This window comes from Salvelinus alpinus, chromosome 22, assembly GCF_045679555.1.
Source record: "Salvelinus alpinus chromosome 22, SLU_Salpinus.1, whole genome shotgun sequence".
Classification (NCBI taxonomy): domain Eukaryota; kingdom Metazoa; phylum Chordata; class Actinopteri; order Salmoniformes; family Salmonidae; genus Salvelinus; species Salvelinus alpinus.
Window position 1 is genome coordinate 22,952,035 of NC_092107.1, and position 24,747 is coordinate 22,976,781.

Genomic DNA, 24,747 nt, shown 5'->3' on the forward strand with positions numbered 1-24,747 from the left:
TAACTGAAAAGAGCTTCTGGACATCAGAACAGCGATCACTAGCCTCAATTTGGATGAAGATTTCTACTTCAACGAGTCGGAGGCGTAGGACATACTGCTCACCCCGGACCAGTCCCTAACTTGGAAAAGAAAAAGACGGTGCGCGAGCACCTTGACGAAACTATGTCAGCGAGTACATAAACTGCCTCTACCCTCCATTCTATTGGCAAACGTACAATCATTGGAGAACAAACTGGACGAGCTCCATTCGAGACTATCGAATCAACGGGACCTGAAGATTTCTGGTAACATATGTTTCTCGTAGTTGTGGCTGATCAAGGACATGGATAATATGCACTAGACAGTCCCTCCAGGATTTCGCGATGTAAAACATTTGGAAATTGTTTCACACGGTCTGTTAGCTGTTATTTTTGTTGGCAAATGAGATTTCTGTTCATTGTCTGCCGTCAACAATCAGCAATCATCTTCGCACGTGAATACAGTGACAGGCCAGGAAGAAAGAACTTTGTTGACGTCTGGTTGGATTGGGCCATTTTCCACGGTAACAGTGCAGTAATTGGTCAAAATTACAAACCCGCTTTTGATTGGACCTTTTTATGCTCTAAAAGTGCGGGGATTGGTCAAAATTGCAAGCTCTCTCATAATATGTGCTGATTGGTTGATTTTGCATTTAATTATGCAATCGCAGAATTGCAGAATCCTGGAGGGACTGACTAGAGGTTTACATGGAAGCAGGTGCCTTGGGATTCTGGCAGGAATGGGAGTGAAGTTCTTGAGTCAAGTTCTGGACAGGATGGGACAGGATCAACAGTTCACAGGAAAGAGCAGTACAGGAATAGTTCTAAACATAGTTTTTGCGGTGGAAATATGTCATGTGTGGGGCTAGGCCTAATACATTTTACTTAAAAAATTAAATGCAAAGTAAATGTAATTCCCCCCTCCCTCCCCCCACTCACTCTCTTGCCTCGCTCCAATTTTAGTTAGTCACTACAGGCTACCTCAGATGCCAATCTACATTGGTAGGATAAATTATGAAGCCTTCAATAGAGGAAAGGCAAAATCTTGTTGCAGCCAAGGACCCATCACTAACATTAACATTAGAGCGATGTTAGGAAAGAACGATGTTTTAGCAACATTTTATGGAGCTGTCTTTGACAATGAAGGAACAGAGTACACAGCTTATACAAAATCCTGTGGTTTAATCAAATAGGCTACCAACCGGAGAGTGGGACAAGAGGCCTGAGGTGGCAAAGCTGCTTTACTCCCAACAACTTTACCCTCAAGCTCAATTGTTTGCATTTTTAACTAAACCCATGCCATCTGAGGTGAAGAGATAAATAAAAATAGTTTGACTGTTTTGCTGAGCAGACCATCCTGCTGGGGTCTCAGTCCTCATCCTCCAGATTAATCTGCATTTATGTAATTTAGAATACGCTCTTATCCAGAGCCACTTGGCCTAAAGTCAGTGCATTTAACTAAGATATATCACAGTCGCATATTGCATTACTGAAATAATTTTCAATACTTCTTAAACAAACACAATAACCAATTTATTTTTGCATGCAAAAATGAGCACGAGATTGGAGTGAAATTTATCGGGAAGGGACAGGAAAGTTCCAGAGTTATAGAACTGTGCAGGATCAGAACAGTACAGGAAAATAATTGACAGGACAGGTATGAATTGTCACTCCCGTGTCAACCTCTAATATACACAGTGTACAAAACATTGAGAATACCATCCTAATGTTGCCTTAGCCACCCCCTTTTGCCCTCAGAACAGCCTCAATTCGTCGGGGCATTGACTCTACATGCAGTCTTAGAAGAAAAGATGCTATCTAGAACCTTCTCTGGCTGTCCCCATAGAAGAACCCTTTGACAAACCCTTTTGAGTTCCATGTAGAACCCTTTACACAGAGAGTTCTACATAGAACCCAAAATAGTTATACCTGGGGACAGCCGAAGAACCCTTTTGGAACCCTTTTTTCTAAGAGTGTGGTATCGAAAGCGTTCAACAGGGATGCTGGCCATGTTGACTCCAATGCTTCCCACAGTTGTGTCAAGTTGGCTGGAAGTCCTTTAGGTGATGGACAATTCTTATTCATTTACAGTAATTGTATTATTATTTTTCCCCCTCCCCAATTTTGTGATAACTAATTGAGATCCAATCTTGTCTCATCACTGCAACTCCTCAACGAGCTCCGGAGAGGCGAAGGTCGAGTTATGTGTCCTCCGAAGCATGACCCGCCAAGCTGCGGTGCTTCTTAACACCCGCTCACTTAACACGGAAGCCAGCCGCACCAATGTGTCGGAGGAAACACTCTTCAACTGATGACTGATGTCAGCTTGCAGGTGCCCAGCCCGCCACAAGGAGTCGCTAGAGCGCGATGAGCCAAAGAAAGCCCCCTGGACAAACCCTCCCCTAACTTGTACGATGCTGAGCCAATTGTGATACAGCCTGGGATCGAACCCCGCATCCCGGTGTTGTGACTGACACAAACTGATGCTGGCGCTAAGACCGCATTCAAGGAGCTGTATGGGGCCATAAGCAAACAAGAAAATGCTCATGCGAAGGCGGTGCTCCTACTGGCCGGTAATTTTAATGAAGGGAAACTGAAATCCTTCTCACCTAAGTTCTTCCAGCATGTCACCTGTGCAACTAGAGAGTAAAAAAACTCCAGATAACCTTTACTCCACAAAAAAAATGCATACAAAGCACTCCCTCAACCTCACAACTCTATTCTCCTTATTCCTACTTACAAGCAAAAACTCAAACAGGTAGTACCAGTGGGGCAATCAACACGGAAGTGGTCCGATGAAGCAGATGCTAAGCTATGGGACTGTTTCGCTAGCACAGACTAGAACGTGTTCCATTGAGGTGTTTACCACATCAGTCACCAGCTTTATTAATAAGTGTATCAATGACGTCATCCCCACAGTGGCAGTATGTACATATCCCAACCAGAAGCCATGGATTACAGGCATATCCACACTGAGTTAAAGGCTAGAGCTGACGCTTTCAAGGAACGGGAAACTAAAATGGACACTTAAAAGAAATCTTGCCACACCCTCCAACGAACCATCAAAAAGGCAAAGCTGTTAGTCTACATCTGTTGTTTACAAAGAATGTGACAAATAAAAATTGATTTTTTTATTTTAAAAATGTTGTTTCCACGCCATTTCAATGAAATTACATTGAACCAACGTGACATAGACATTGAATTGACGTCTGTGTCTAGTGGGTCTGAAGCAGCCAGCAAGTAATCTGTGGGGTTTCTGGCTCATTCCAGTGTAATATCTCCAAATGGGTGCTATTAATGATATCAAATGGCCTACAGTCAGAAGCCTTCATAAGCCATCGTGACCTGCCCTCACTACAAGGGAATGTAGCCTACCAAGCACTGTGGAAATAACGTCATACTGTTGAGTAGATCCTTGTGAGCCTGATCTAATTTCATTGAATTGAAATGAAGTGGGCGAGTGTAGAGAACTAACTTTGTCTTGGCAAAACAACCACATCACACAGCGAAATGCAAAAACATATTTATTTATCTCATACTCCATAAATCTTTTAAAGAAAAACAGTGTTACAATAAGCATACTCTATTTTTTGTCCTCGGACATAGTCATAAAAAACACTCAAACACTCTCATTGCAAGAAAGACAAAACTGTGACATCACAGTGCTTCTGTCTTAGCCCCACAGTGCAAATGTATACACAAAATATAATATATATACGTACCCTTAGATTCAAGATCTTCTCCCCACAGGACAGATAAGTGGAAGCTAGACAATCAAAGAAGAACTGTCATGTATTCATAAGAGTTGGAACACATATAGAGATGAATTGAATAGAATGGACATAACTGCTCATGTCCTCAGTGATTGAACATCAAATGGTTAACGCACTCAATGCTCCTGACACAATCTATCATGAATGGGCTTGTGTGAAAAAGGACTGTGTCCTTTCTATCCATCCTATTTCTATGCAAACAAGCAGATTCACTGCTTGAAAATTTGTTTTTTTTCTCCATGCAGCACAGTTCGACTGTGCGAGCACCTTGCAGCAGTAAGTTTGCAAGTGTGATTGTCTTCTAACATTGCAACAGAGTTGTGTGAGATTCAGGGCGACATTTTCTTCTGTTTAAAACAAAAGCAACAAAAAGTTAGCATTGGCAAATTTGGTTTACACAGATACTGTAACACTTTGCACCTACTGTATGTAGGTGGAGAAGAAAATGGGATTGTCACAGGAATGTGTGCAATAGTATGTTTATTAGCCTTTCCACATCATGTTTATGAATTTATCAAGACATTTTAGAAAAACTAGGACAACAATAGTCAGTGAAAAATGATCTGCAATATCATACGCTTTAAAGTTTTGATGTTGTTGCTACTCTTTATATTTGCCTTGAATATTCTGGGTTTTAGGTAGGCCTATCTGTGTCTTATTTAAAGGAGCAATCTGTGATTGCTACTTCAATTTTTGAACTTTTAAACCAATAATACTGTACAGTCGTGGCCAAAAGTTTTGCGAATGACACAAATATTAATTTCCACAACATTTGCTGCTTCAGTGTCTTTAGACATTTTTGTCAGATGTTACTATGGAATACTGAAGTATAATTACAAGCATTTTATAAGTGTCAAAGGCTTTTATTGACAATTACATGAAGTTGATGCAAAGAGTCAATATTTGCAGTGTTGACCCTTCTTTTTCAAGACGTCTGCAATCTTCCCCCGCATGCTGTCAATTAACTTCTGGGCCACATCCTGACTGATGACAGCCCATTCTTTCAAAATCAATGCTTGGAGTTTGTCAGAATTTGTGGGTTTTTGTTTGTCCACCCGCCTCTTGAGGATTGACCACAAGTTCTCAATGGGATTAAGGTCTGGGGAGTTTACTGGCCCTGGACCCAAAATATCGATGTTTTGTTCCCCGAGCCACTTAGTTATCACTTTTGCCTTATGGCAAGGTAATCCATCATGCTGGAAAAGGCATTGTTCGTCACCAAACTGTTCCTGGATGGTTGGAAGAAGTTGCTCTCTGAGGATGTGTTGGTACCATTCTTTATTCATGGCTGTGTTCTTAGGCAAAATTGTGAGTGAGCCCACTTGGCTGAGAAGCAACACCACACATGAATGGTCTCAGGATGATTTACTGTTGGCATGACACAGGACTGATGATAGCGCTCACCTTGTCTTCTCCAGACAAGCTTTTTCCCCGATGCCACAAACAATCGGAAAGGGGATTCATCAGAGAAAATAACTTTACCCCAGTCCTCAGCAGTCCAATCCCTGTACCTTTTGCAGAATATCAGTCTGTCCCTGATGTTTTTCCTTGAGAGAAGTGGCTTCTTTGCTGCCCTTCTTGACACCAGGCCATCCTCCAAAAGTCTTCGCCTCACTGTGCGTGCAGATGCACTCACACCTGCCTGCTGCCATTTCTGAGCAAGCTCTGTACTGGTGGTGCCCCGATCCTGCAGCTGAATCAACTTTAGGAGACGGTCCTTGCGCTTGCTGAACTTTCTTGGGCGCCCTAAAGCTTTCTTCACAACAATTGAACTGCTCTCCTTGAAGTTCTTGATGATCCGATAAATGGTTGATTTAGGTGCAATCTTACTGGCAGCAATATCATTTGGCTGTGAAGCCCTTTTTGTGCAAAGCAATGATGACGGCACGTGTTTCCTTGCAGGTAGCCATGTTTGACAGAGGAAGAACAATGATTCCAAGCACCACCCTCCTTTTGAAGCTTCCAGTCTGTTATTCGAACTCAATCAGCATGACAGAGTGATCTCCAGCCTTGTCCTCGTCAACACTCACACCTGTGTTTAACGAGAGAACTGGTCCTTTTGTGTCAGGGCTGAAATGCAGTGGAAATGTTTTTGGGGTATTCAGTTCATTTGCATGGCAAAGAGGGACTTTTCAATTAATTGCAATTCATCTGATCACTCTTCATAACATTCTGGAGTATATGCAAATTGCCATCATACAAACTGAGGCAGCAGACTTTGTGAAAATTAATATTTGTGTCATTCTCGAAACTTTTGGCCACGACCGTATATACCCATTGATTCTTGAAAAATATAACTTATAAATGCCTCATTCAATATTCAATAGGCTCCTTCTATAGGAACATGTCCTGTCTTTCCATGCCCTAATGAAAAATGTATCAACCCCTACAAAAAAAATGTCCATTCATTATCATCAAATCACATTTCCTGTTGCTGCAGGATTATTTTCCTGCTCTAGCAAACTGGCTCAAATTAAGATCCTACATCTGTATATGAATGCAGAATGCAGCTTATTGAAGCTATTGGATGCACTTTATCATAGCAATTTATGATAGTATACATCTTCCAGGACCGTTTTACCAAAGAATGTGTCTGTTTTTTGCTTGACATGTATTGTTGTGTATAGTAACGTGTATTTTGATGTTGAATGTGTTTATTGTATTTTTATGTGTATTGTGTTATACAGGGCTCATCTGGGAAAGAAACCTTTGTCTCAGCATTGACCTGTCAAAATAACGGTTAAATAAAAATAAATAAATAAACTGTCATACCCCATCAGAACCTAAAATAGGTTAACACCATTGTTTGTAAACAAAGTCATTGAAAAAAAAGTCATTAAACTATCATTTGGATATCATGGATGGTCAGTCCTTGCAGCCACAGCTCTGTCTATGAATTTGAGAGAGGTTACATTTGTCCCCATACCTCAGCTTTTTACCAGAACAGTGATGAGGTGTTCCTTTGTTGTATTTAAGAATGCAGACTTCCTCTTTAATGTGGCTACGTTTTGTGCTCTTGTAAGATGGAATTCTGAAGCAGTAGGCCTATTACGCACGTCAATAAACTTGATCATCACTTCCTAATGAACAATTTTCCTTCCTTATTCACCATTAAAGCACTGATATTGCCTATATGTTTTGTTTCTTTGTCATTATGTATTTGCCTATTTGATATCGCCTCTTTTACAAATATTGCAATGCTTCAACTTTAAGAATATCGGACGGCACATAAAACCGTAATATACTGTAATTGTTTTCAGTGTAATCCCGATTCAGCAGCCCGATTCGCCAGCCCATTGAGATTACTTATTGAAAGGGCACTGTGCAGTCAAAATTCAGTTTTTCCCTTTTTATTCATATTATCTGACTGGACTCATGAGATGATAATAATTGTATAGTCATTTAAGACAGAAATGAAAGTAGGGAGGTTGGAAGGGGATGAAGGGGTGGCTGTATACCGCGACCGTTTAGCATTTCAAAGGTTCAAATCGCATCAGGTCTGAATACCAAATACAGAGAAGTGCTTAGATCAAAATGCAACAAAAATTTAATAGATTCTGAATCGGGCCTATTATGCATAAAACAAACAAAATGCTACCATCATTTGTATGGGGTATGGTGGCCATTACCTCAAGTTACCCCATGGCAAACATTTTCACTATATTAGCCCACATACTGTAGCTACAAGGATGCACTTTCATGCTAGGTTTAGAATATCACATTTTAGCTCATAGAGACCCCAACTGATATATAAAACAATCTTACAATGATCTAATTTGGTTTAGAACAAGCAATAATGAAACCTATAACACAAAAAATGTATTTGATTTTGTGAAAATCTTAGTTGGACCTAACTTGCTTACCACTTACCTGCTTACCTAGCAAGATGGCACCGACAGAGATGGTCACCTCGCTTCGAGTCTTTAGGAAACTATGCAGTATTTTCTTTTTTATGTATTATTTCTTACATTGTTAGCCCAGAAAATCTTAAGTGTTATTACATACAGCCTGGAAGAACTATTGGATATAAGAGCAACGTCAACTTACCAACATTACAACCAGGAATACAACTTTCCCGAAGCGGATCCTTTGTTTGGAACACCAGCCAAGACATTGGATCTAATTCCAGAGGCGACCCAAAACAACGTCGCTGCGAGGTAGACAGAGAGGCCTCCTGGTCAGATTTCGAAGGCGTTCACACCACCCACCGCTTCCAAGTATATTACTCGCCAATGTCCAGTCTCTAGACAACAAGGTAGATGAAATTAGGGCAAGGGTTGCCTTCCAGAGAGACATCAGAGATTGTAACATTCTCTGTTTCGCGGAAACATGGCTCTCTCTGGATATGTTGTCGGAGTCAGTACAGCCACCGGGTTTCTTCATGCGTCTCGCCGACAGAAATAAACATATTTCTGGGAAGAAGGGTGGGGTGTATGCTTCATGATTAACGACTCATGGTGTAATCGTAAAAACATACAGGAACTCAAGTCCTTTTGTTCACCTGACCTAGAATTACTTACAATATAATGGCGACCATATTATCTCCCAGGAGAGTTCTCGTCGGTTATTGTCACAGCCGTGTATATCCCCCTCAAGCAGATACCACGTTGGCCCTCAAGGAACTTCACTGGACTCTGTATAAACTGGAAACCATATATCCTGAGGCTGCATTTATTGTAGCTTGGGATTTTAACGAAGCAAATTTGAGAACAAGGCTACCTAAATTCTATCAGCATATTGATTGTAGCAATACGCTGGATCACTCCTACTCTAACTTCCGTGATACATACAAGACCCTCCCCCGCCATTTTGCTCCTACCGTCCTATATGCAGCAACTCAAACAGGATGTACCTATGACAAGAACCATTCAACTCTGGTCTGACCAATCGGAATCCACACTTCAAGATTGTTTTGATCACGCAGACTGGGAAATGTTCCGGGCAGCCTCAGAGAATAACATCGATTTATACGCTGATTCGGTGAGTGAGTTTATAAGGAAGTGCATTGGAAATGTTGTGACTATTAAAACCTATCCTAACCAGAAACTGTGGATAGATGGCGGCATTCGCGCAAAACTGGAAGCGCCAACATCCGCATTTAACCATGGAAAGATGACTGGCAATAGAGACTAGTCAAGGATGATATCACCTCCACCTTACATGCCACCCTAGAACCACTTCAGTTTGCATACCGCCCCAACAGGTCCACAGATGATGCAATCGCCATCACACTGCACACTGCCCTATCCCATCTGGAATACCTATGTATACCTATATAAGAATGCTGTTCATTGATTACAGCACCATAGTACCCTTCAAGCTCATCATTAAGCTTGAGGCCTTGGGTCTCAAAGACGCCCTGTGCAATTTGGTCCTGGACTTTCTGACGGGCGGACCCCAGGTTGTGAAGGTAGGAAACAACATCTTCACTTTGCTGATCCTCAACACTGTGGCCACACAAGGGTGCATGCTCATCCCCCTTGCTGTACTCCCTGTTCACCCATGACTGCGTGGCCATGCACGCCTCCAACTTAATCATCAAGTTTGCAGACAACACAACAGTAGTGGGCTTGACTACCAACAATGACGAGCCTACATGGAGGTGCTGAGGGCACTCGGATTGAGGTGTCAGGAAAACAACCTCTCACTCAACGTCAACAAAACAAAGGATATGATCGTGGACTTCAGGAAACAGCAGAGGGCGCACCCCCCATCCACATCAATGAGACTGCAGTGGAGAAGGTAGAAAGTTTTAAGTTCCTCGGTGTACACATCACGGACAAACTGAAATGGTCCACCCACACAGACAGGAGGTTGAAGAAATTTAGCTTGTCACCATAAACCCTCACAAACTTTTACAGATGCACAATTGAGAGCATCCTGTCCGGCTGTATCATCGCCTGGTATGGCAACTGCACCACCCTCAACCTTAAGGCTCTCCACACGGTGGTGCGCATCACGCATCTCCGGGGGCAAACTACCTGCCCTCCAGGATACCTACAGCACCCGATGTCACAGGAATTCCAAAAAGATTATCAAGGACAACAACCATCCGAGCCACTGCCTGTTCACCCCGGTACCATCCAGAAGGCGAGGTCAGTACAGATGCATTAAAGCTGTGACCGAGAGACTGAAAAACAGCTTCTATCTCAAGGCCATCAGACTGTTAAACAGCCATCATAACACAGAGAGGCTGCTGCTTACATACAAACTCAAATCATTGGCCACTTTAATAAGTGGATCACTAGTCACTTTAAATAATGCCACTTTAATAATGTTTACGTATCTTACATTACTCATCTCATATGTATATACTGTATTTTATACCATCTATTACATCTTGCCTATGCCGCTCGGGACATCGCTCATCCATATATTTATATGCACAAATTCTTATTCCATCCCTTTAGATTTGTGTGTATTAGGTAGCTGTTGTGGAATTGTTAGATTACTTGTTCGATATTACTGCACTCTCAGAACTAGAAGCACAAGCGTTTCTCACTACACTCGCATTAACATCTGTTAACCATGTTTATGTGACCAATAAAATTTATTTCGATTTGATTTTACTTTTTCCATGTGGTCTCTTCCTTCACAGACTCCATGAAATTGTGACCTCTTCCTACATATTTGGTGACATTATTCATTTTGTTTATGGTTTCCTAGAAACAATGTACAAATGTACTTACTGTGACTGAGATATGTGGTTGTCCCACCTAGCTATCTTAAGATGAATGCACTAAATGTTAGTTGCTCTGGATATGAGCATCTGCTAAAGGACAAAAATGTTAATGTAAAAACAAGAGGTGGCTCAACTAACCCTTTGGCTCAACTTATGCCACTCTCCCCTACGCTTAATAATTTAACCATCTTGTGTCGATAATAAGAACAGCTGAACGTAATGACATCACACCTTTAAAAACATATATTTTTTTGCAAAAACCTACAGTCTAATAAAAATCAAGTTTGCTTGACCTATTTAGGCAAATTGGACATTCATAAATTGGTGACAGTCTGTATGCCCTCCCACCTATCTGTTTCATGTCTCAGGTAACCCGCAGAAGCCAGTATGGATGGAATGCAAGAATTGTGCCAACTTTTTCTCCACAGTCTGTGCCATGGTGAAGTAATTGGATGGTGAAACTTGCATCCAGCCAACCAGAAAAGCAAGGCAAAGCAATTCAGCCAGTCTTGGAAGGATCCTGCAAAGAAACATTATTTGTATAGTTGAAAAATAGATTTAACAGGCAGTAAGCATTTATAATTAAATGTGGTGTGGAGTTTCATAGTTACGTGTTGACATCACGTGCCTTAAAAAAATATTGGGCAATCATCATTTATTTGAAAAATCACAGTTTCCATTGTCATTTGTCGCAATAATGCTCGACAAAAGAATAATCCACCCCTGTCGAACGGATACAAATGTTGTTGATCTTTAGAAAAGGTCTCCTATATATATCTACCTTTTCCATTACACATGTTGAGACATTGCTTTAGTCAAACACACCTGGGTCAATGAAAACCTACTGTGTGGATAGAGAGATCCGTCCTCTGAAGTAAAACCTTGTCACTGGTCTGTAAATCATAAATGTTTAGGTCATATATCTATTTCTGTGAGCTTTAGTGACCATCTCTCTGAGTCACAGTGAACCCTGGTCTCCAAAGCAATGTTTATGGCAAGGATTTCCACACGGGCGTACATCATTGTCAATACTGTGTGTGTGTGTGCCTCACACAGTATTCTAAGGGGAAAGGGTCAAAACAGGATGAATAGAGAATCAGAATGAGGCGACAAGGGCAATTGAGGATAAATGCAATGGAGTAAATAGCAGGTTAAGAAAGATTAAAGAAAATAGTGACGAGGAGTAAGGAGATGGCAAGAGTGCTGGTCCCTCCATAGGCCACTGCCATAGCTCCCCTGAGCATTCTGCAATTTCTCATGTGTGCTCCAAGTGTACATTTCTTACCGAGCAGATGTGTAGTGTTAGAACTTCACAGGCCAGTTTGACTGATGTCAGGGAGAAGGATGAAGATGTCACTAGACACTGACCTGAGGGCAGTTGTGTCTTTTCCCCCTTAAATGGTTAGATCTGTGTTCAAGGGCAACTTCTACCAGACTGATTGACAGTGATGACACGTTTTTGGGCCACTGTAGATCCTGTCCTTATTAGCGGAATGATCTAGAACTGACATGGTCTCTCTGTAGACTACTGTTACGAACCTCATCAAGGCAGCCGGCAAAACATGACTAATCAAATGTCACAGCCATCCAATCACTGATGACAGTATAACACAGCCAGCCAATCACAAATAATTAGATGACACAACTAGCTAATCACTAATTATTGCATGTTAGAAACTTTGTTGACACTGAATGGGAAGTGAAACAACTGAATGTTGCAGATAGAAATAGAATGAAAAGAGCAGACAATACTCGAACCCTATTTTACCTGATGGACAATCCTTATTGTTCTACACAATAGTTTTCTATTTGAATGCACTGTGACATCCTTAGTCTCGCTGAATCCGTCCAAATATTATCTAATTGACTTGGATAACTTCAGTATTGGATTTTGCGTTTGAATGGGACCGGTGGCATTCATTGCTTGTATTTGATTGGCTCTGAGTAGAAATTATGTTCCCCCTCAGGATACGCGTCTCCTTTTTCTTTACTTGTATTTCTTTATTTTTTGGTCTGTGCCTCTTTCGTAGCTTAGATGGGGTTATTTGTTGTCTTTATGTTAGCTCGCTTGTTGCAAGTCAGAACATTTTTCAGAAACACCAGCTCTTTTGGAGCTCCAACCATGTAAAATACTTTATTTGTTTGAGAGGTGGAACTGTGTCACGAGACTCTGCCGTGATCCACCACTTTTGACCACCTTTTCGGATGAGAACTTCCCCAGGCTTTCAAACAGAATGTGAGACGCCTTAGCTCCGGAGGCTACATCCTCCCGAATAGGCTCCTGATGTGTGTGTGTATATGTTGAGGTATGGTGTGTGGTCATTTATAAACAATAATCATGTCTCCTCACATTATTTTGATACGACTCGATTTGGAAAGATATAACATGTGTAGAACTTCGGTTAATCAGTGGGAAAGTTTGTTTTCATTTGGAGGCCAGAGAAATACCCCCAGACTCAGATAAGACATGACATAATTTTAATTCAAGCTTAGTTCCTGTCTGAAAAGGTGGATAATCTTAACTGCCTTCATTAAATACACCATGACAGTATCTCCATCCCTATGGCCGAGTCTTCCATTGCCCGGTCAGTCACTATTCTGGCACGTTGATGTGGGTCACTGACTCTCTTATAATCTCTTATACTTTTTTAACACTTTTGTGTAGACCCGAACCGTAGTTGCTAGCGTCAACATTTTGTTTTCACATTGTTCTTTCCAGCTCGGTTCCAGCAACTACGGTTGATGTGTAACCAGGGCAGGCCAGGGCAGTGAAGTTTGGCTGGGCTCAGTCGTGTGAAAAGATTATGAAGCACTTGTTGGGTCCTGTACAAATTATCTTGTCCCAACACTCTTAATAAATGGCATCCTTCCCTCCTATCTCCTTGTCGCCTATATTCTTGTCTCGGTAACACTTTACTTGACACGCAGCTTCATAACACTTTATGACAAGGTCATGACCATGTCATAATATGCCATAATAGCTGACATAACTTGTCATAACCTGTCATAATATGGTCATAACACTGTCATTACCCATATATTTACTAATGTGACATATATTGCATTCTTTTATGACTGGTTATGACACCTACATAAGACTGCATAAGACATTAAAAAAAATCCCTGCCAAGAAGGTTCCTTTCATTTGAAAGATTGTTTCTTAAGTGCTTTGTTGTTGTCGTAATTCATTATCTCCAGTCATGTTGTTTTTCATCATATTTTAAATCACTTGCAGAAAATACACTTTATGACACTGTCATGAAGCATTATGACCTTCCTGTGTCACTTTACTTGGATTAAGAAAATATACTTTATGACACTGTCAAGAGGTATTATGACCATCATAATCATATAAGCCATACATGCACTTATGTCAGTAATCGGTCATAAAGAAGTTGTCTTGTCCTGCTCCTGAAATCTTCTCCTGCATTCATTCCAGTCATCAGCAACAGAGCATTGGGGTAGGTGCATGTCTGACATTAATTTGTGCGCAATTACAATAATAATTGAATATGTTCAATTTCAGAAAATGTTATATAACATAAATATACTGTTGACAAGTAGGCTATGGTGTAATGGAATGTTTTGCCTTGTGCGGTGGGTTTGGTGGGTTTGACACTTATGTAGGTGTCATAACCAGCCATAAAATAATGCAATAAATGTCACATTTGTAAATGTATGGGTCATGACAGTGTTAGGACTATATTATAGCAGGTTATGACACGTTACGTCAGTTGTTATGACATATGACATGTTAAGACGGTGTCATAACGTGTTATGACGCTGGGTGTCAAGTGAATTGTTACCCTTGTCTCTTTGTGCGACCACTGATTTGATAGGATTTGTGCTACCACATTACTTTAGGTCCTGGCCCTATATGATATGGCTGATTTGCCCTAAGTATTGGGACATGGTCATAGTGATTGTTAGGGCAGTGGAGCAAGCCATACCTACATTGTGGATCATTCAAATGGTTCACCACAGCATTCCAATACAACAACATCTAAATTCAAGATGCCAAAATATATTCCATTTAAAATTAGTGCTTTTTTCATAGTAATAAGAACATTTATCCTTTAGATTTTTTTGTATAAAAAACATGGTGTTCTTACTGAATTGGCTCAACGTATTGGCAACATATTATTTTCTCCAACGCACAGACAAGTGTCGTTGCAACATAAATATCCAAGACAAGGTTTGAAAAACCATTTAACAACAGTAGACTAAAATTTGCTAATTATTTTATATTTTTTCATCTTTAGAAAATATATAATTGTACTAAGCATATTCAATATTAAGACAATTACTGAGGTACAATTTTTTTAAATATAAATTAGCAATACGAAACCAGGGAGATACACCAGATATTTGAATTGCTACAACAGAGAGGTGGGGGGGAACTCTTGTCTCCCTGTGTTCTGATTGTTCACCAGCTCAATGCCCATATCTGGCTTGTGAAAGGAAGGGGGAGGAGTCTGAGGACAGGGTTGTGTTCATTAGGAAACGTTTTAAAATGTTTTGCAACGGAAAACAAAATGTGTTTCTTACTAGTCAAGTCCAGGTAGTCTTGGACATACTGGTCAAGTCCTGGTTCTTCCATTTGAACAAGGCCCGTGACAAGGCCCAGGACAGGGTGGATCACTCCTGTCAGATAGCCGTGTCCCAGAAGACGGTGGTCTGTGTGGAGTAAGGGGGAGGGCCGCCATACTTCTTGGTCCCATTGCTGCTCTTCCTCCAGCTGTGCAAGATGGGCATGCTGTCCTGCTTACACAGGTTGTTGTCTGCTGGCCCCCGGCGGGCCTTGATCTCCCGACACAGGCTGCGCTTCTTCTCAATCATCTCCATCATGGTGTTGTCTCCGCAAGCCCACAGCATGGGGGGGATCATCTGGGGTGAGGAGGGGTGGGGGACAGAGGGTATGAGGGGGTTGCCCAGAATGTTGGTGTTGCCATAGACAGACAGCAGCATTCGAAGAGAGAGACTATGATTGTAATTTGTCTCTATCAACAGACATGTGCAATCTTACTGGCAAAGTAAGTTGAGTGTAATAAATTCAATCAATAATATGTGCAGTGCCTAGTGAAGTCTACACACCCCTTGCACAGCTATCACATTTTTGCTGCCTTAAAATTTAATCTAAAAAGGGATTTACATTAGATGTTTTTCCTACATATCAACACAACCTGATCTACATGTTCAATGTGAAAGAAAAAGTTGAGAAAACATGAACCCAGTTCCTACATTTGAATATAAAAATAGATGTTATTAAACAAAACAATTCTACATTTTATCTCTGGGACCCTCAGGATGACAAATCAGAGCAAGATTACTGAATGTAAGTACATTATTTACCTTCAGAGGTGAATGTATCAAACCATGATAAAATGTTTTTGTTGTTGTGCACTCTCCTCAAACAACAGCATGGTATTTGTTCACTGTAATAGCTACTGTATATTGGACAGTTCAGTGAACAGGAATTTAAGCTTTCTGACCATATAAGACATGTCTATGTCCCGGGAAATGTTCTTGTTACTTACAACATCATGCTAATCACCTTAGCTCAACCGTAATTGTGGAGGGACACTGATCCCATAGAGGTTATTAAGCTTATTTTTAATCATTTAGCAGATGCTCTAATCCAGAGCAATTTACAGTACTGAGTTCATATGTTTTTTTACTGGTCCCCCATGGGAATTGAACCCACAACCTTGGCATTCCAAGCTCCATGCTCTACCAACTGGGCCACACAGCAATAGAATTTTGAACACACTGTGTGCAATAATAGTGTTTAACATGATTCTTAAATTATTTAATGACTATCTAATTTTTGTACCCCACACATACAATTATCTGTAAGTACCCTCAGTCGAGCAGTGAATTTCAAACACAGATTCAACCACAAAGACCAGGGAGGTTTTCCATAGCCCCGCAAAGAAAGGCAGCTATTGGTAGGTGGGGGAAAACAACAGACATTGAATATCCCTTTGAGCATGGGAGAGTTATTAATTACACTTTGGATGGTTATCAATACACCCAGTCACTACAAAGTTACAGACGTCCTTCCTAACTAAGATGCCGGAAAGGAAGGAAACCACTCAGGGATTTCACCACGAGGCCAATGGTGACTAAAACAGTTTCAGAGTTTAATGGCTGTGATAGGAGAAAACTGAGGATGGATCAATAACATTGTAGTTACTCCACAACACTAACCTAATTGATAGAGTGAAAAGAAGGACATCTGTAAAGAATACAAATATTCCTAAACATGCATTGTCGTTGCAACAAGGAACTAAAGTAATACTGCAAAAAATGTGGCAAAACATTTAACCTTTTTCCAGTGCCTTCAGAAAGTATTCAGACCCTTTGACATTTTCCAAATTTTATTACATTACAGCGTTATTCTAAAATTGATTTTAAATAACAGAGCAATCGGGAGAGACGGGCCTTGGTCAGGGAGGTGACCAAGAACCCGATGGTCACCCTGACAGAGCTCTAGAGTTCCTCTGTGGAGATGGGAGTACCTTCCAGAAATACAAACATCTCTGCAGCACTCCACCAACCAGGCCTTTATGGCTTTTTACTACGGAAGCCAATCCTCAGTAAAAGGCACATAACAGTCCGCTTGGAGTTTGCCAAACGGTACCTAATGTCTCTCAGACCATGAAAAACAAGATTATCTGGTCTGATGAAACCAAGATTGAACTATTTGGCCTGAATGCCAAGCGTCACGTCTGGAGGAAACCTGGCACCATCCCTACGGTGAAGCATTGTGGTGGTAGCATCACGATGTGGGGGTGTTTTTCAGCAGCAGGGACTGGGAGACTAGTCAGGTTCGAGGAAAAGATGAACGGAGCAAAGTACACAGAGATCCTTGATGAAAACCTGCTCAAGAGCGCTCAGGACCTCAGAAAGGGGGTGAATGTTCACCTTCCAACAAAACGACAACCCTAAGAAAACAGACAAGACAACGCAGGAGTGGCTTTGGGACAAGTTTCTGAATGTCCTTGAGTGGCACAGCCAGAGCCCGGACATGAACCTGATCAAACATCTCTCGAGAGACCTGAAAATAGCTGTGCAGCACGTTTCCTATCCAACCTGACAGAGCTTGCGAGGATCTGTAGAGAAGAATGGGAGAAACTCCCCAAATACTGGTGCGCTAAGCTTGTAGCATCCTACCCAAGACGACTCAGTGCTGTAATCGCTGGCAATAGGTTCTTCAACAAAATACTGAATAAAGTGTCTTAATGCGTACAATTGAAGTTGGAAGTTAACATACACATTAGCCAAATACCTTTAAACTCAGTTTTTCACAATTCTTGACATTTAATCCTAGTAAAAATTCTCTGTTTTAGGTCAGTTAGGATCACCACGTAATTTTAAGAATGCGAAATGTCAGAATAATAGTAGAGATAATTATTTATTACTTTCATCACATTCCCAGTGGGTCAGACGTTTACATACACTCAATAGGTATTTGGTAGCACTGCCTTTAAATTGTTTAACTTGGGTCAAATGTTTTGGGTAGCCTTCCACAAGATTCCCACAATAAGTTGGGTGAATTTTGGCCCATTCCTCCTGACAGAGCTGGTGTAACTGAGTCAGGTTTGTAGGCCTCCTTACTTACACACTCTTTTTTACAGTTCTGCCCACAAATCTTCTATCAGATTGAGGTCAGGGATTTGTGATGGCCACTCCAACACCTTGACTTTGTTGTCCTTAAGCCATTTTGCCACAACTTTGGAAGTATGCTTGGGGTCATTGCCCAATTGGTAGATCCATTTGCGACCAAGCTTTAACTTCCTGACTGATGTCTTGACATGTTGCTTCAACATATTCACATTTTTTCCCTCCTCATGATGCCATCTATTTTGTGAAGTGCACCAGTCCCTCCTGCAGCAAAGCACCCCCAAAACATGATACTGCCACTCCAGTGCTTCACGATTGGGATGGTGTTCTTCGGATTGCACGATGGTCATTATGGCCAAACAGTTCTATTTTTGTTTCTTCAGACCAGAGGACATTTCTCCAAAAAGTACGATCTTTGTCCCCATGTGCAGTTGCAAACCGTAGTCTGGCTTTTTTAGGGCGGTTTTGAGCAGTGGCTTCTTCCTTGCTGAGCGGCATTTCAAGTTATGTCGATATAGGACTCGTTTTACTGTGGATAAAAATACTTTTGTTCCTGTTTCCTCCAGCATCTTCACAAGGTCCTTTGCAGTTATTCTGGGATTGATTTGCACTTTTTGCACCAAAGTACGTTCATCTCTAGGAGACAGAACCGTCCTGAGCGGTATGGAGGCTGCTTGGTCCCATGGCGTTTATACTTGTGTACTATTGGTTGTACAGATGAACGTGGTACCTTCAGGTGTTTAGAAGGTCTTGGCTGATATCTTTTGATTTTCCCATGATGTCAAGCAAAGAGGCACTGAGTTTGATGGTAGGCCTTGAAATACATCCACAGGTACACCTTCAATTGACTCAAATTATGTCAATTAGCCTATCAGAAGCCTCTAAAGCATGACATCATTTTCTGGAACTTTCCAAGCTGTTTAAAGGCATAGTCAACTTAGTGCATGTAAACTTCTGACCCACTGGAATTGTGATACAGTGAATTATAAGTGAAATAATCTGTCTGTTAACAATTATTGGAAAAATTACTTGTGTCATGCACAAAGTAGATGTCCTAACCGACTTGCCAAAACTATAGTTTGTTAACAATAAATTTGTGGAGTGGTTGAAAAACTTTAAATGACTCCAACCTAAGTGTATGTAAACTTCCAACTTCAACTGTATATCATAGCACTTGATGGTTTTTGCGACTACACTTGAAGAAACTTTCAAAGTTCTCAAAATTTTCCGGATTGACTGACAATCATGTTTTAAAGGAATGATAGACTGTCATTTCTCTTTGCTTATTTGCGCTTTTCTTGCAATAAAATGGAATTGGTATTTTACCAAATAGGGCTATATTCTGTATACCAACCCCACCTTGTCACAACACAACTGTGAACCAAGATGGCGTAGCAGTGCAGATGTGGTTTTTCGTCCTCTCGTTTACTTTTTGTATTTTATTGTCTTTTTTTATATATATTCCAATTTATTTTTCAATCTCTTTTTCCATTTTTCAATTAAATAAACCTTCCGGTAACGCGCCTCACTCAATGTTATTTAGTCATTGTTAGCCACTGCTAGCAACCTTTACCCTCTGCTCAGGCACTAGCCTGTTTTTTAGCCTGGATAATACCTGCCAGCCTCGGACTGTTTTTCTCCATTACAACGCCGGATTCCTGCCATTAGCTAGCTCTCCAAATCAACACCTGTGATTGCTTTATGCCTCGCTTTATGTCTCTCTCAAATGTTAATATGCCTTGTATACTGTTGTTTAGGATAGTTATCATTGTTTTAGTTTACTGCGGAGCCCCTATTCCCACTGTACATGCCTTTGTCCCACCTCCCACACATGCGGTGACCTCACCCAGTATAACCAGCGTGTCCAGAGATGCAACCTCTCTTATCATAACTCAGTGCCTGGGATACCTCCACTGTACCCGCACCCCACCATACCCCTGTCTGCACATTATGCCCTGAATCTATTCTACCATGCAAAGATATCTGCTCCTTTTATTCTCTGTCCCCAATGCACTAGACAACCAGTTTTGCTAGCCTTTAGCCGTACCCTCATCCCACTCCTCCTCTGTTCCTCGGGTGATGTGGAGGCTAAAGCAGGCCCTGCGTGTCCCCAGGCACTCTCATTTGTTGACTTCTGTAATCGAAAAAGCCTTGGTTTCATGCATGTTAACATTAGAAGCCTCCTCCCTAAGATTGTTTTACTAACTGTTTTAACACACCCCGCCAACCCTGATGTCCTTGCCGTGTCTGAATCCTGGCTTAGGAAGGCCAGCAAAAATTCTGAGATTTCCATACCCAACTACAACATTTTCCGTCAAGATAGAACTGCCAAATGGGAGGAGTTGCAATCTACTGCAGAGATAGCTTGCAAAGTTGTGTCATACTTTCCAGTTCTATGCCCAAACAGTTCGAGCTTCTAATTTTTAAAATTAATCTCTCCAGAAATAAGTCTCTCACTGTTTCCGCCTGTTATAGACCCCACTCAGCTCCCAGCTGTGCCCTGGACACCATATGTGAATTGATTGTCCCCCGTCTATCTTCAGAGTTCGTTCTGTTAGGTGACCTAAAATGGGATATGCTTAACATCCCCGGCAATCCTACAATCTAAGATAGATGCCCTCAATCTCACACAAATTATCAAGGAAACCACCAGGTACAACCCTAAATCCGTAAACATGGGCACCCTCATAGATATTATCCTGACCAACTTGCCCTCCAAATACACCTCTGCTGTTTTCAATCAGGATCTCAGCGATCACTGCCTCATTGCCTGCATCCGCTATGGGTCCGCAGTCAAACGACCACCCCTCATCACTGTCAAAAGCTCCCTAAAACACTTCTGCGAGCAGGCATTTCTAATCGACCTGGCCCGGGTATCCTAGAAGGATATTGACCTCATCCCGTCAGTCGAGGATGCCTGGTCGTTCTTTAAAAGTAATTTCCTCACCATCTTAAATAAGCATGCCCCTGCCAAAAAATGTAGAACGAAAAACAGATATAGCCCTTGGTTCACTCCAGACCTGACTGCCCTTGACCAGCACAAGAACATCCTGTGGCGGACTGCACTAGCATCGAATAGTCCCCGCGATATGCAACTGTTCAGGTAAGTCAGGAACCAATACACGCAGTCAGTCAGGAAAGCAAAGGCTAGCTTTTTCAAACAGAAATTTGCATCCTGTAGCTCTAACTCCAAAACGTTTTGGGACACTGTAAAGTCCATGGAGAACAAAAGCACCTCCTCCCAGCTGCCCACTGCACTGAGGCTAGGCAACACTGTCACAACCGATAAATCCATGATTATCAAAAATGTCAATAAGCATTTCTTTACAGCTGGCCATGCTTTCCTCCTGGCTACCCCAACCCCGGACAACAGCTCCGCCCCCCGCCGCAGCTACTTGCCCGAGCCTTCCCAGCTTCTCCTTCACCCAAATCCAGATCGCAGATGTTCTGAAAGAGCTGCAAAACCCGGACCCGTACAAATCAGCTGGGCTGGACAATCTGGACCCTCTCTTTCTAAAATGATCCACCGTCATTGTTGCAACCCCTATCACCAGTCTGTTCAACCTCTCTTTCGTATCGTCCGAGATCCCTAAAGATTGGAAAGCTGCCGCGGTCATCCCCCTCTTCAAAGCGGGTGACACTCTAGACCCAAACTGTTATAGACCCATATCCATCCTGTCCTGCCTTTCTAAAGTATTTGAAAGCCAAGTTAACAAACATATCACTGACCATTTCGAATCCCACCGTACCTTCTCCGCTGTGCAATCCGGTTTCCGAGCTGGTCATGGGTGCACCTCAGCCATGCACAAGGTACTAAACGATATCATAACCGCCATCGATAAAAGACAGTACTGTGCAGCCGTCTTCATCGACCTGGCCAAGGCTTTCGACTCTGTCAATCACCGTATTCTTATCGGCAGACTCAATAGCCTTGGTTTCTCAAATGACTGCCTCGCCTGGTTCACCAACGACTTCGCAGACAGAATTCAGTGTGTCAAATTGGAGGGCCTGTTGTCCGGACCTCTGGCAGTCTCTATGGGGGGTACCACAGGGTTCAATTCTCGGGCCGACTCTTTTCTCTGTATATATCAACGATGTCGCTCTTGCTGCGGGTGAGTCCCTGATCCAGCTCTATGCAGATTACACCATTCTGTATACACCTGGCCCTTCTTTGAACACTGTGTTAACCTTTTGTCAATAGGGGGAGCTGTTAGCATTATTTTTTTTTTTACATTTCCAAATTAAACTGCCTCGTACTCAATTCTTGATCGTACAATATGCATATTATTGTTATTATTGGATAGAAAACAGTCTATAGTTTCTATAGGAGTTGAAATTTTGTCTCTGAGTGGTACAGAACAATTTCTACAGCACTTTTCATGACAGGGTTCAGATTTCAGAAATTTTTACCTCTGATCTGGGGTCTGTTTATAAGGCCACAGTGAATGCTATGAAGAAACCGACACTACCTACGTCTTCCTCTGGGTGTCTGTACGTCATCACGTTTTCAATGAAGTCTATGGGACGTTCACAGCCATTATAAATGACAAAAATGTACAGAGACCCCTCTTTCTCAACGTGCGCCTCAAGCGTGAAGGCCATCGGACCTGCCTCGTTCCAAATCGTTTTCTAACCAGCAGTATTTCTCCGGTCATGTTTTCAGTCGTTATAGTTGTTAAAAACATCATAATGTAGTGAATTTTAACCGTTTTATATCAATTTATATCCGTTTAGTGCGATTTTGAGGAATTTCTTTGTCGTGCACTCTGAAAGTTTGGACACGCTTTAGGGTGTCGGTCGTTGGTGATGGACATTTCGAAGGACAGAGGACATCTATCGACCAAAAGACGTTTATAACATAGAAAGGATACATTGCCCAAGAATATGATGGAAGATCAGCTCAAAGTAAGCAATATTTAATATGATAAACCGTGTTTCTGTCGAAATATTTTAAACGCATACATCGCCATTTTGTTTGGTATAGCTTCACTTGGCCAACCCTGTATTGAAAAGTAAGGATAATTTTAAAAATGTAAATCAGCGGTTGCATTAAGAACTAATTTGTCTTTCGATTCCTGTCAACCCTGTATTTTTTAGTCAAGTATATGATTAGCTTTTAATTAAACTAGATCACTCTGATAGATGACGTCAGACATATTGAGGCTTGATTTCCTAGTATTTTCATTGTGTAACCACGGTTTTGTATGGCTAAATATGCACCTTTTCGAACAAACTGTATATGTATGTTGTAAAATGATGTTACAGGAGTGTCATCGGAAGAATTCTGAGAAGGTTAGTGAAAAAATTAATATCTTTTGGCGGTGATTACGTTATAGCGCTCTTTGCCTGGAATCGATGCTCTGGTAACGTTTTCACATGTGGTATGCTAACTTATCGATTTATTGTGTTTTCGCTGTAAAACGCTTAGAAAATCTGAAATATTGTCTGGAATCACAAGATCTGGGTCTTTCCATTGCTATGCTTTGTCTATTCTTATGAAATGTTTTATGATGAGTAAATTGGTCATACACGTTGCTCTATCTAGTAATTCTAGTGGATTTGTGATGGTCGGTGCAATTGTAAACTGTGATTTCTACCTGAAATATGCACTTTTTTCTAACAAAAACTATCCTATACCATGAATATGTTATCAGACTGTCATCTGATGGTTTTTTTTATAGGTTATTGGCTATCAATATCTTAGTTGAGCCGAATTGGTGATAGCACCTGAAGGAGTAAGAAACTGATGGAGTTAGAATAGTGGTGTATTTTGCTAACGTGTTTAGCTAATAGATTTACATATTTTGTCTTCCCTGTAAAACATTTTAAAAATCTGAAATGGTGGCTTTATTCACAAGATCTGTATCTTTCATCTGGTGTCTTGGACTTGTGATTTAATGATATTTAGATGCTACTATCTACTTCTGAAGCTATGCTATCTATGCTAATCAGTGTGTGGGGGGTGGGGGGTGCTCCCGGATCCGGGTTTCTGAGGCAGTAAAAGTTAACTAACCTCCAGATGAGCTTCAATGCCATACAACACTCCTTCCATGGCCTCCAACTGCTCTTAAACGCTAGCAAAACCAAATGCATGCTTTTCAACCGTTCGCTGCTCGCACCCGCCTGCCCGACTAGCATCACTACTCTGGATGGTTCTGACCTAGAATACGTGGACAACTACAAATACCTAGGTGTCTGGCTAGACTGTAAACTCTCCTTCCAAACTCATATCAAACATCTCCAATTCATAATCAAATCTAGAATCGGCTTTCTATTTTGCAACAAAGCCTCCTTCACTCACGCCGCAAAACTTACCATAGTAAAACTGACTATCCTACCGATCCTCGACTTCGGCGATGTCATCTACAGTGTCATCTACAATAGCTTCCAATACTCTACTCAGTAAATTGGATGTAGTCTATCACTGTGCCAACCGTTTTGTCACCAAAGCACCTTATTTATTTATTTTTTATTTAACTAGACAAGTCAGTTAAGAACTATTTCTTATTTTCAATGATGGCCTTTGAACAGTGGGTTAACTTTTACTGCCTCAGAAACCCGGATCCGGGAGCACCCCCCACCCCCCACACACTGATTAGCATAGATAGCATAGCTTCAGAAGTAGATAGTAGCATCTAAATATCATTAA

At 41.4% G+C, this 24,747-nt stretch overlaps 1 protein-coding gene across 1 annotated transcript in view; it reads right to left on the bottom strand.

Moving 5' to 3' along the window:
• Positions 1-3,525: 3,525 nt before the first annotated feature.
• Positions 3,526-24,747, bottom strand: part of nyap2a (neuronal tyrosine-phosphorylated phosphoinositide-3-kinase adaptor 2a) — a 131,146-nt gene continuing 109,924 nt past the window's right edge. The window contains exon 7 of the mRNA XM_071359545.1: positions 3,526-15,359. Within this exon, the coding sequence (XP_071215646.1) occupies positions 15,120-15,359 (240 nt within the window). The 3' untranslated portion in view covers positions 3,526-15,119. The remainder of the gene's footprint in view (positions 15,360-24,747) is intronic.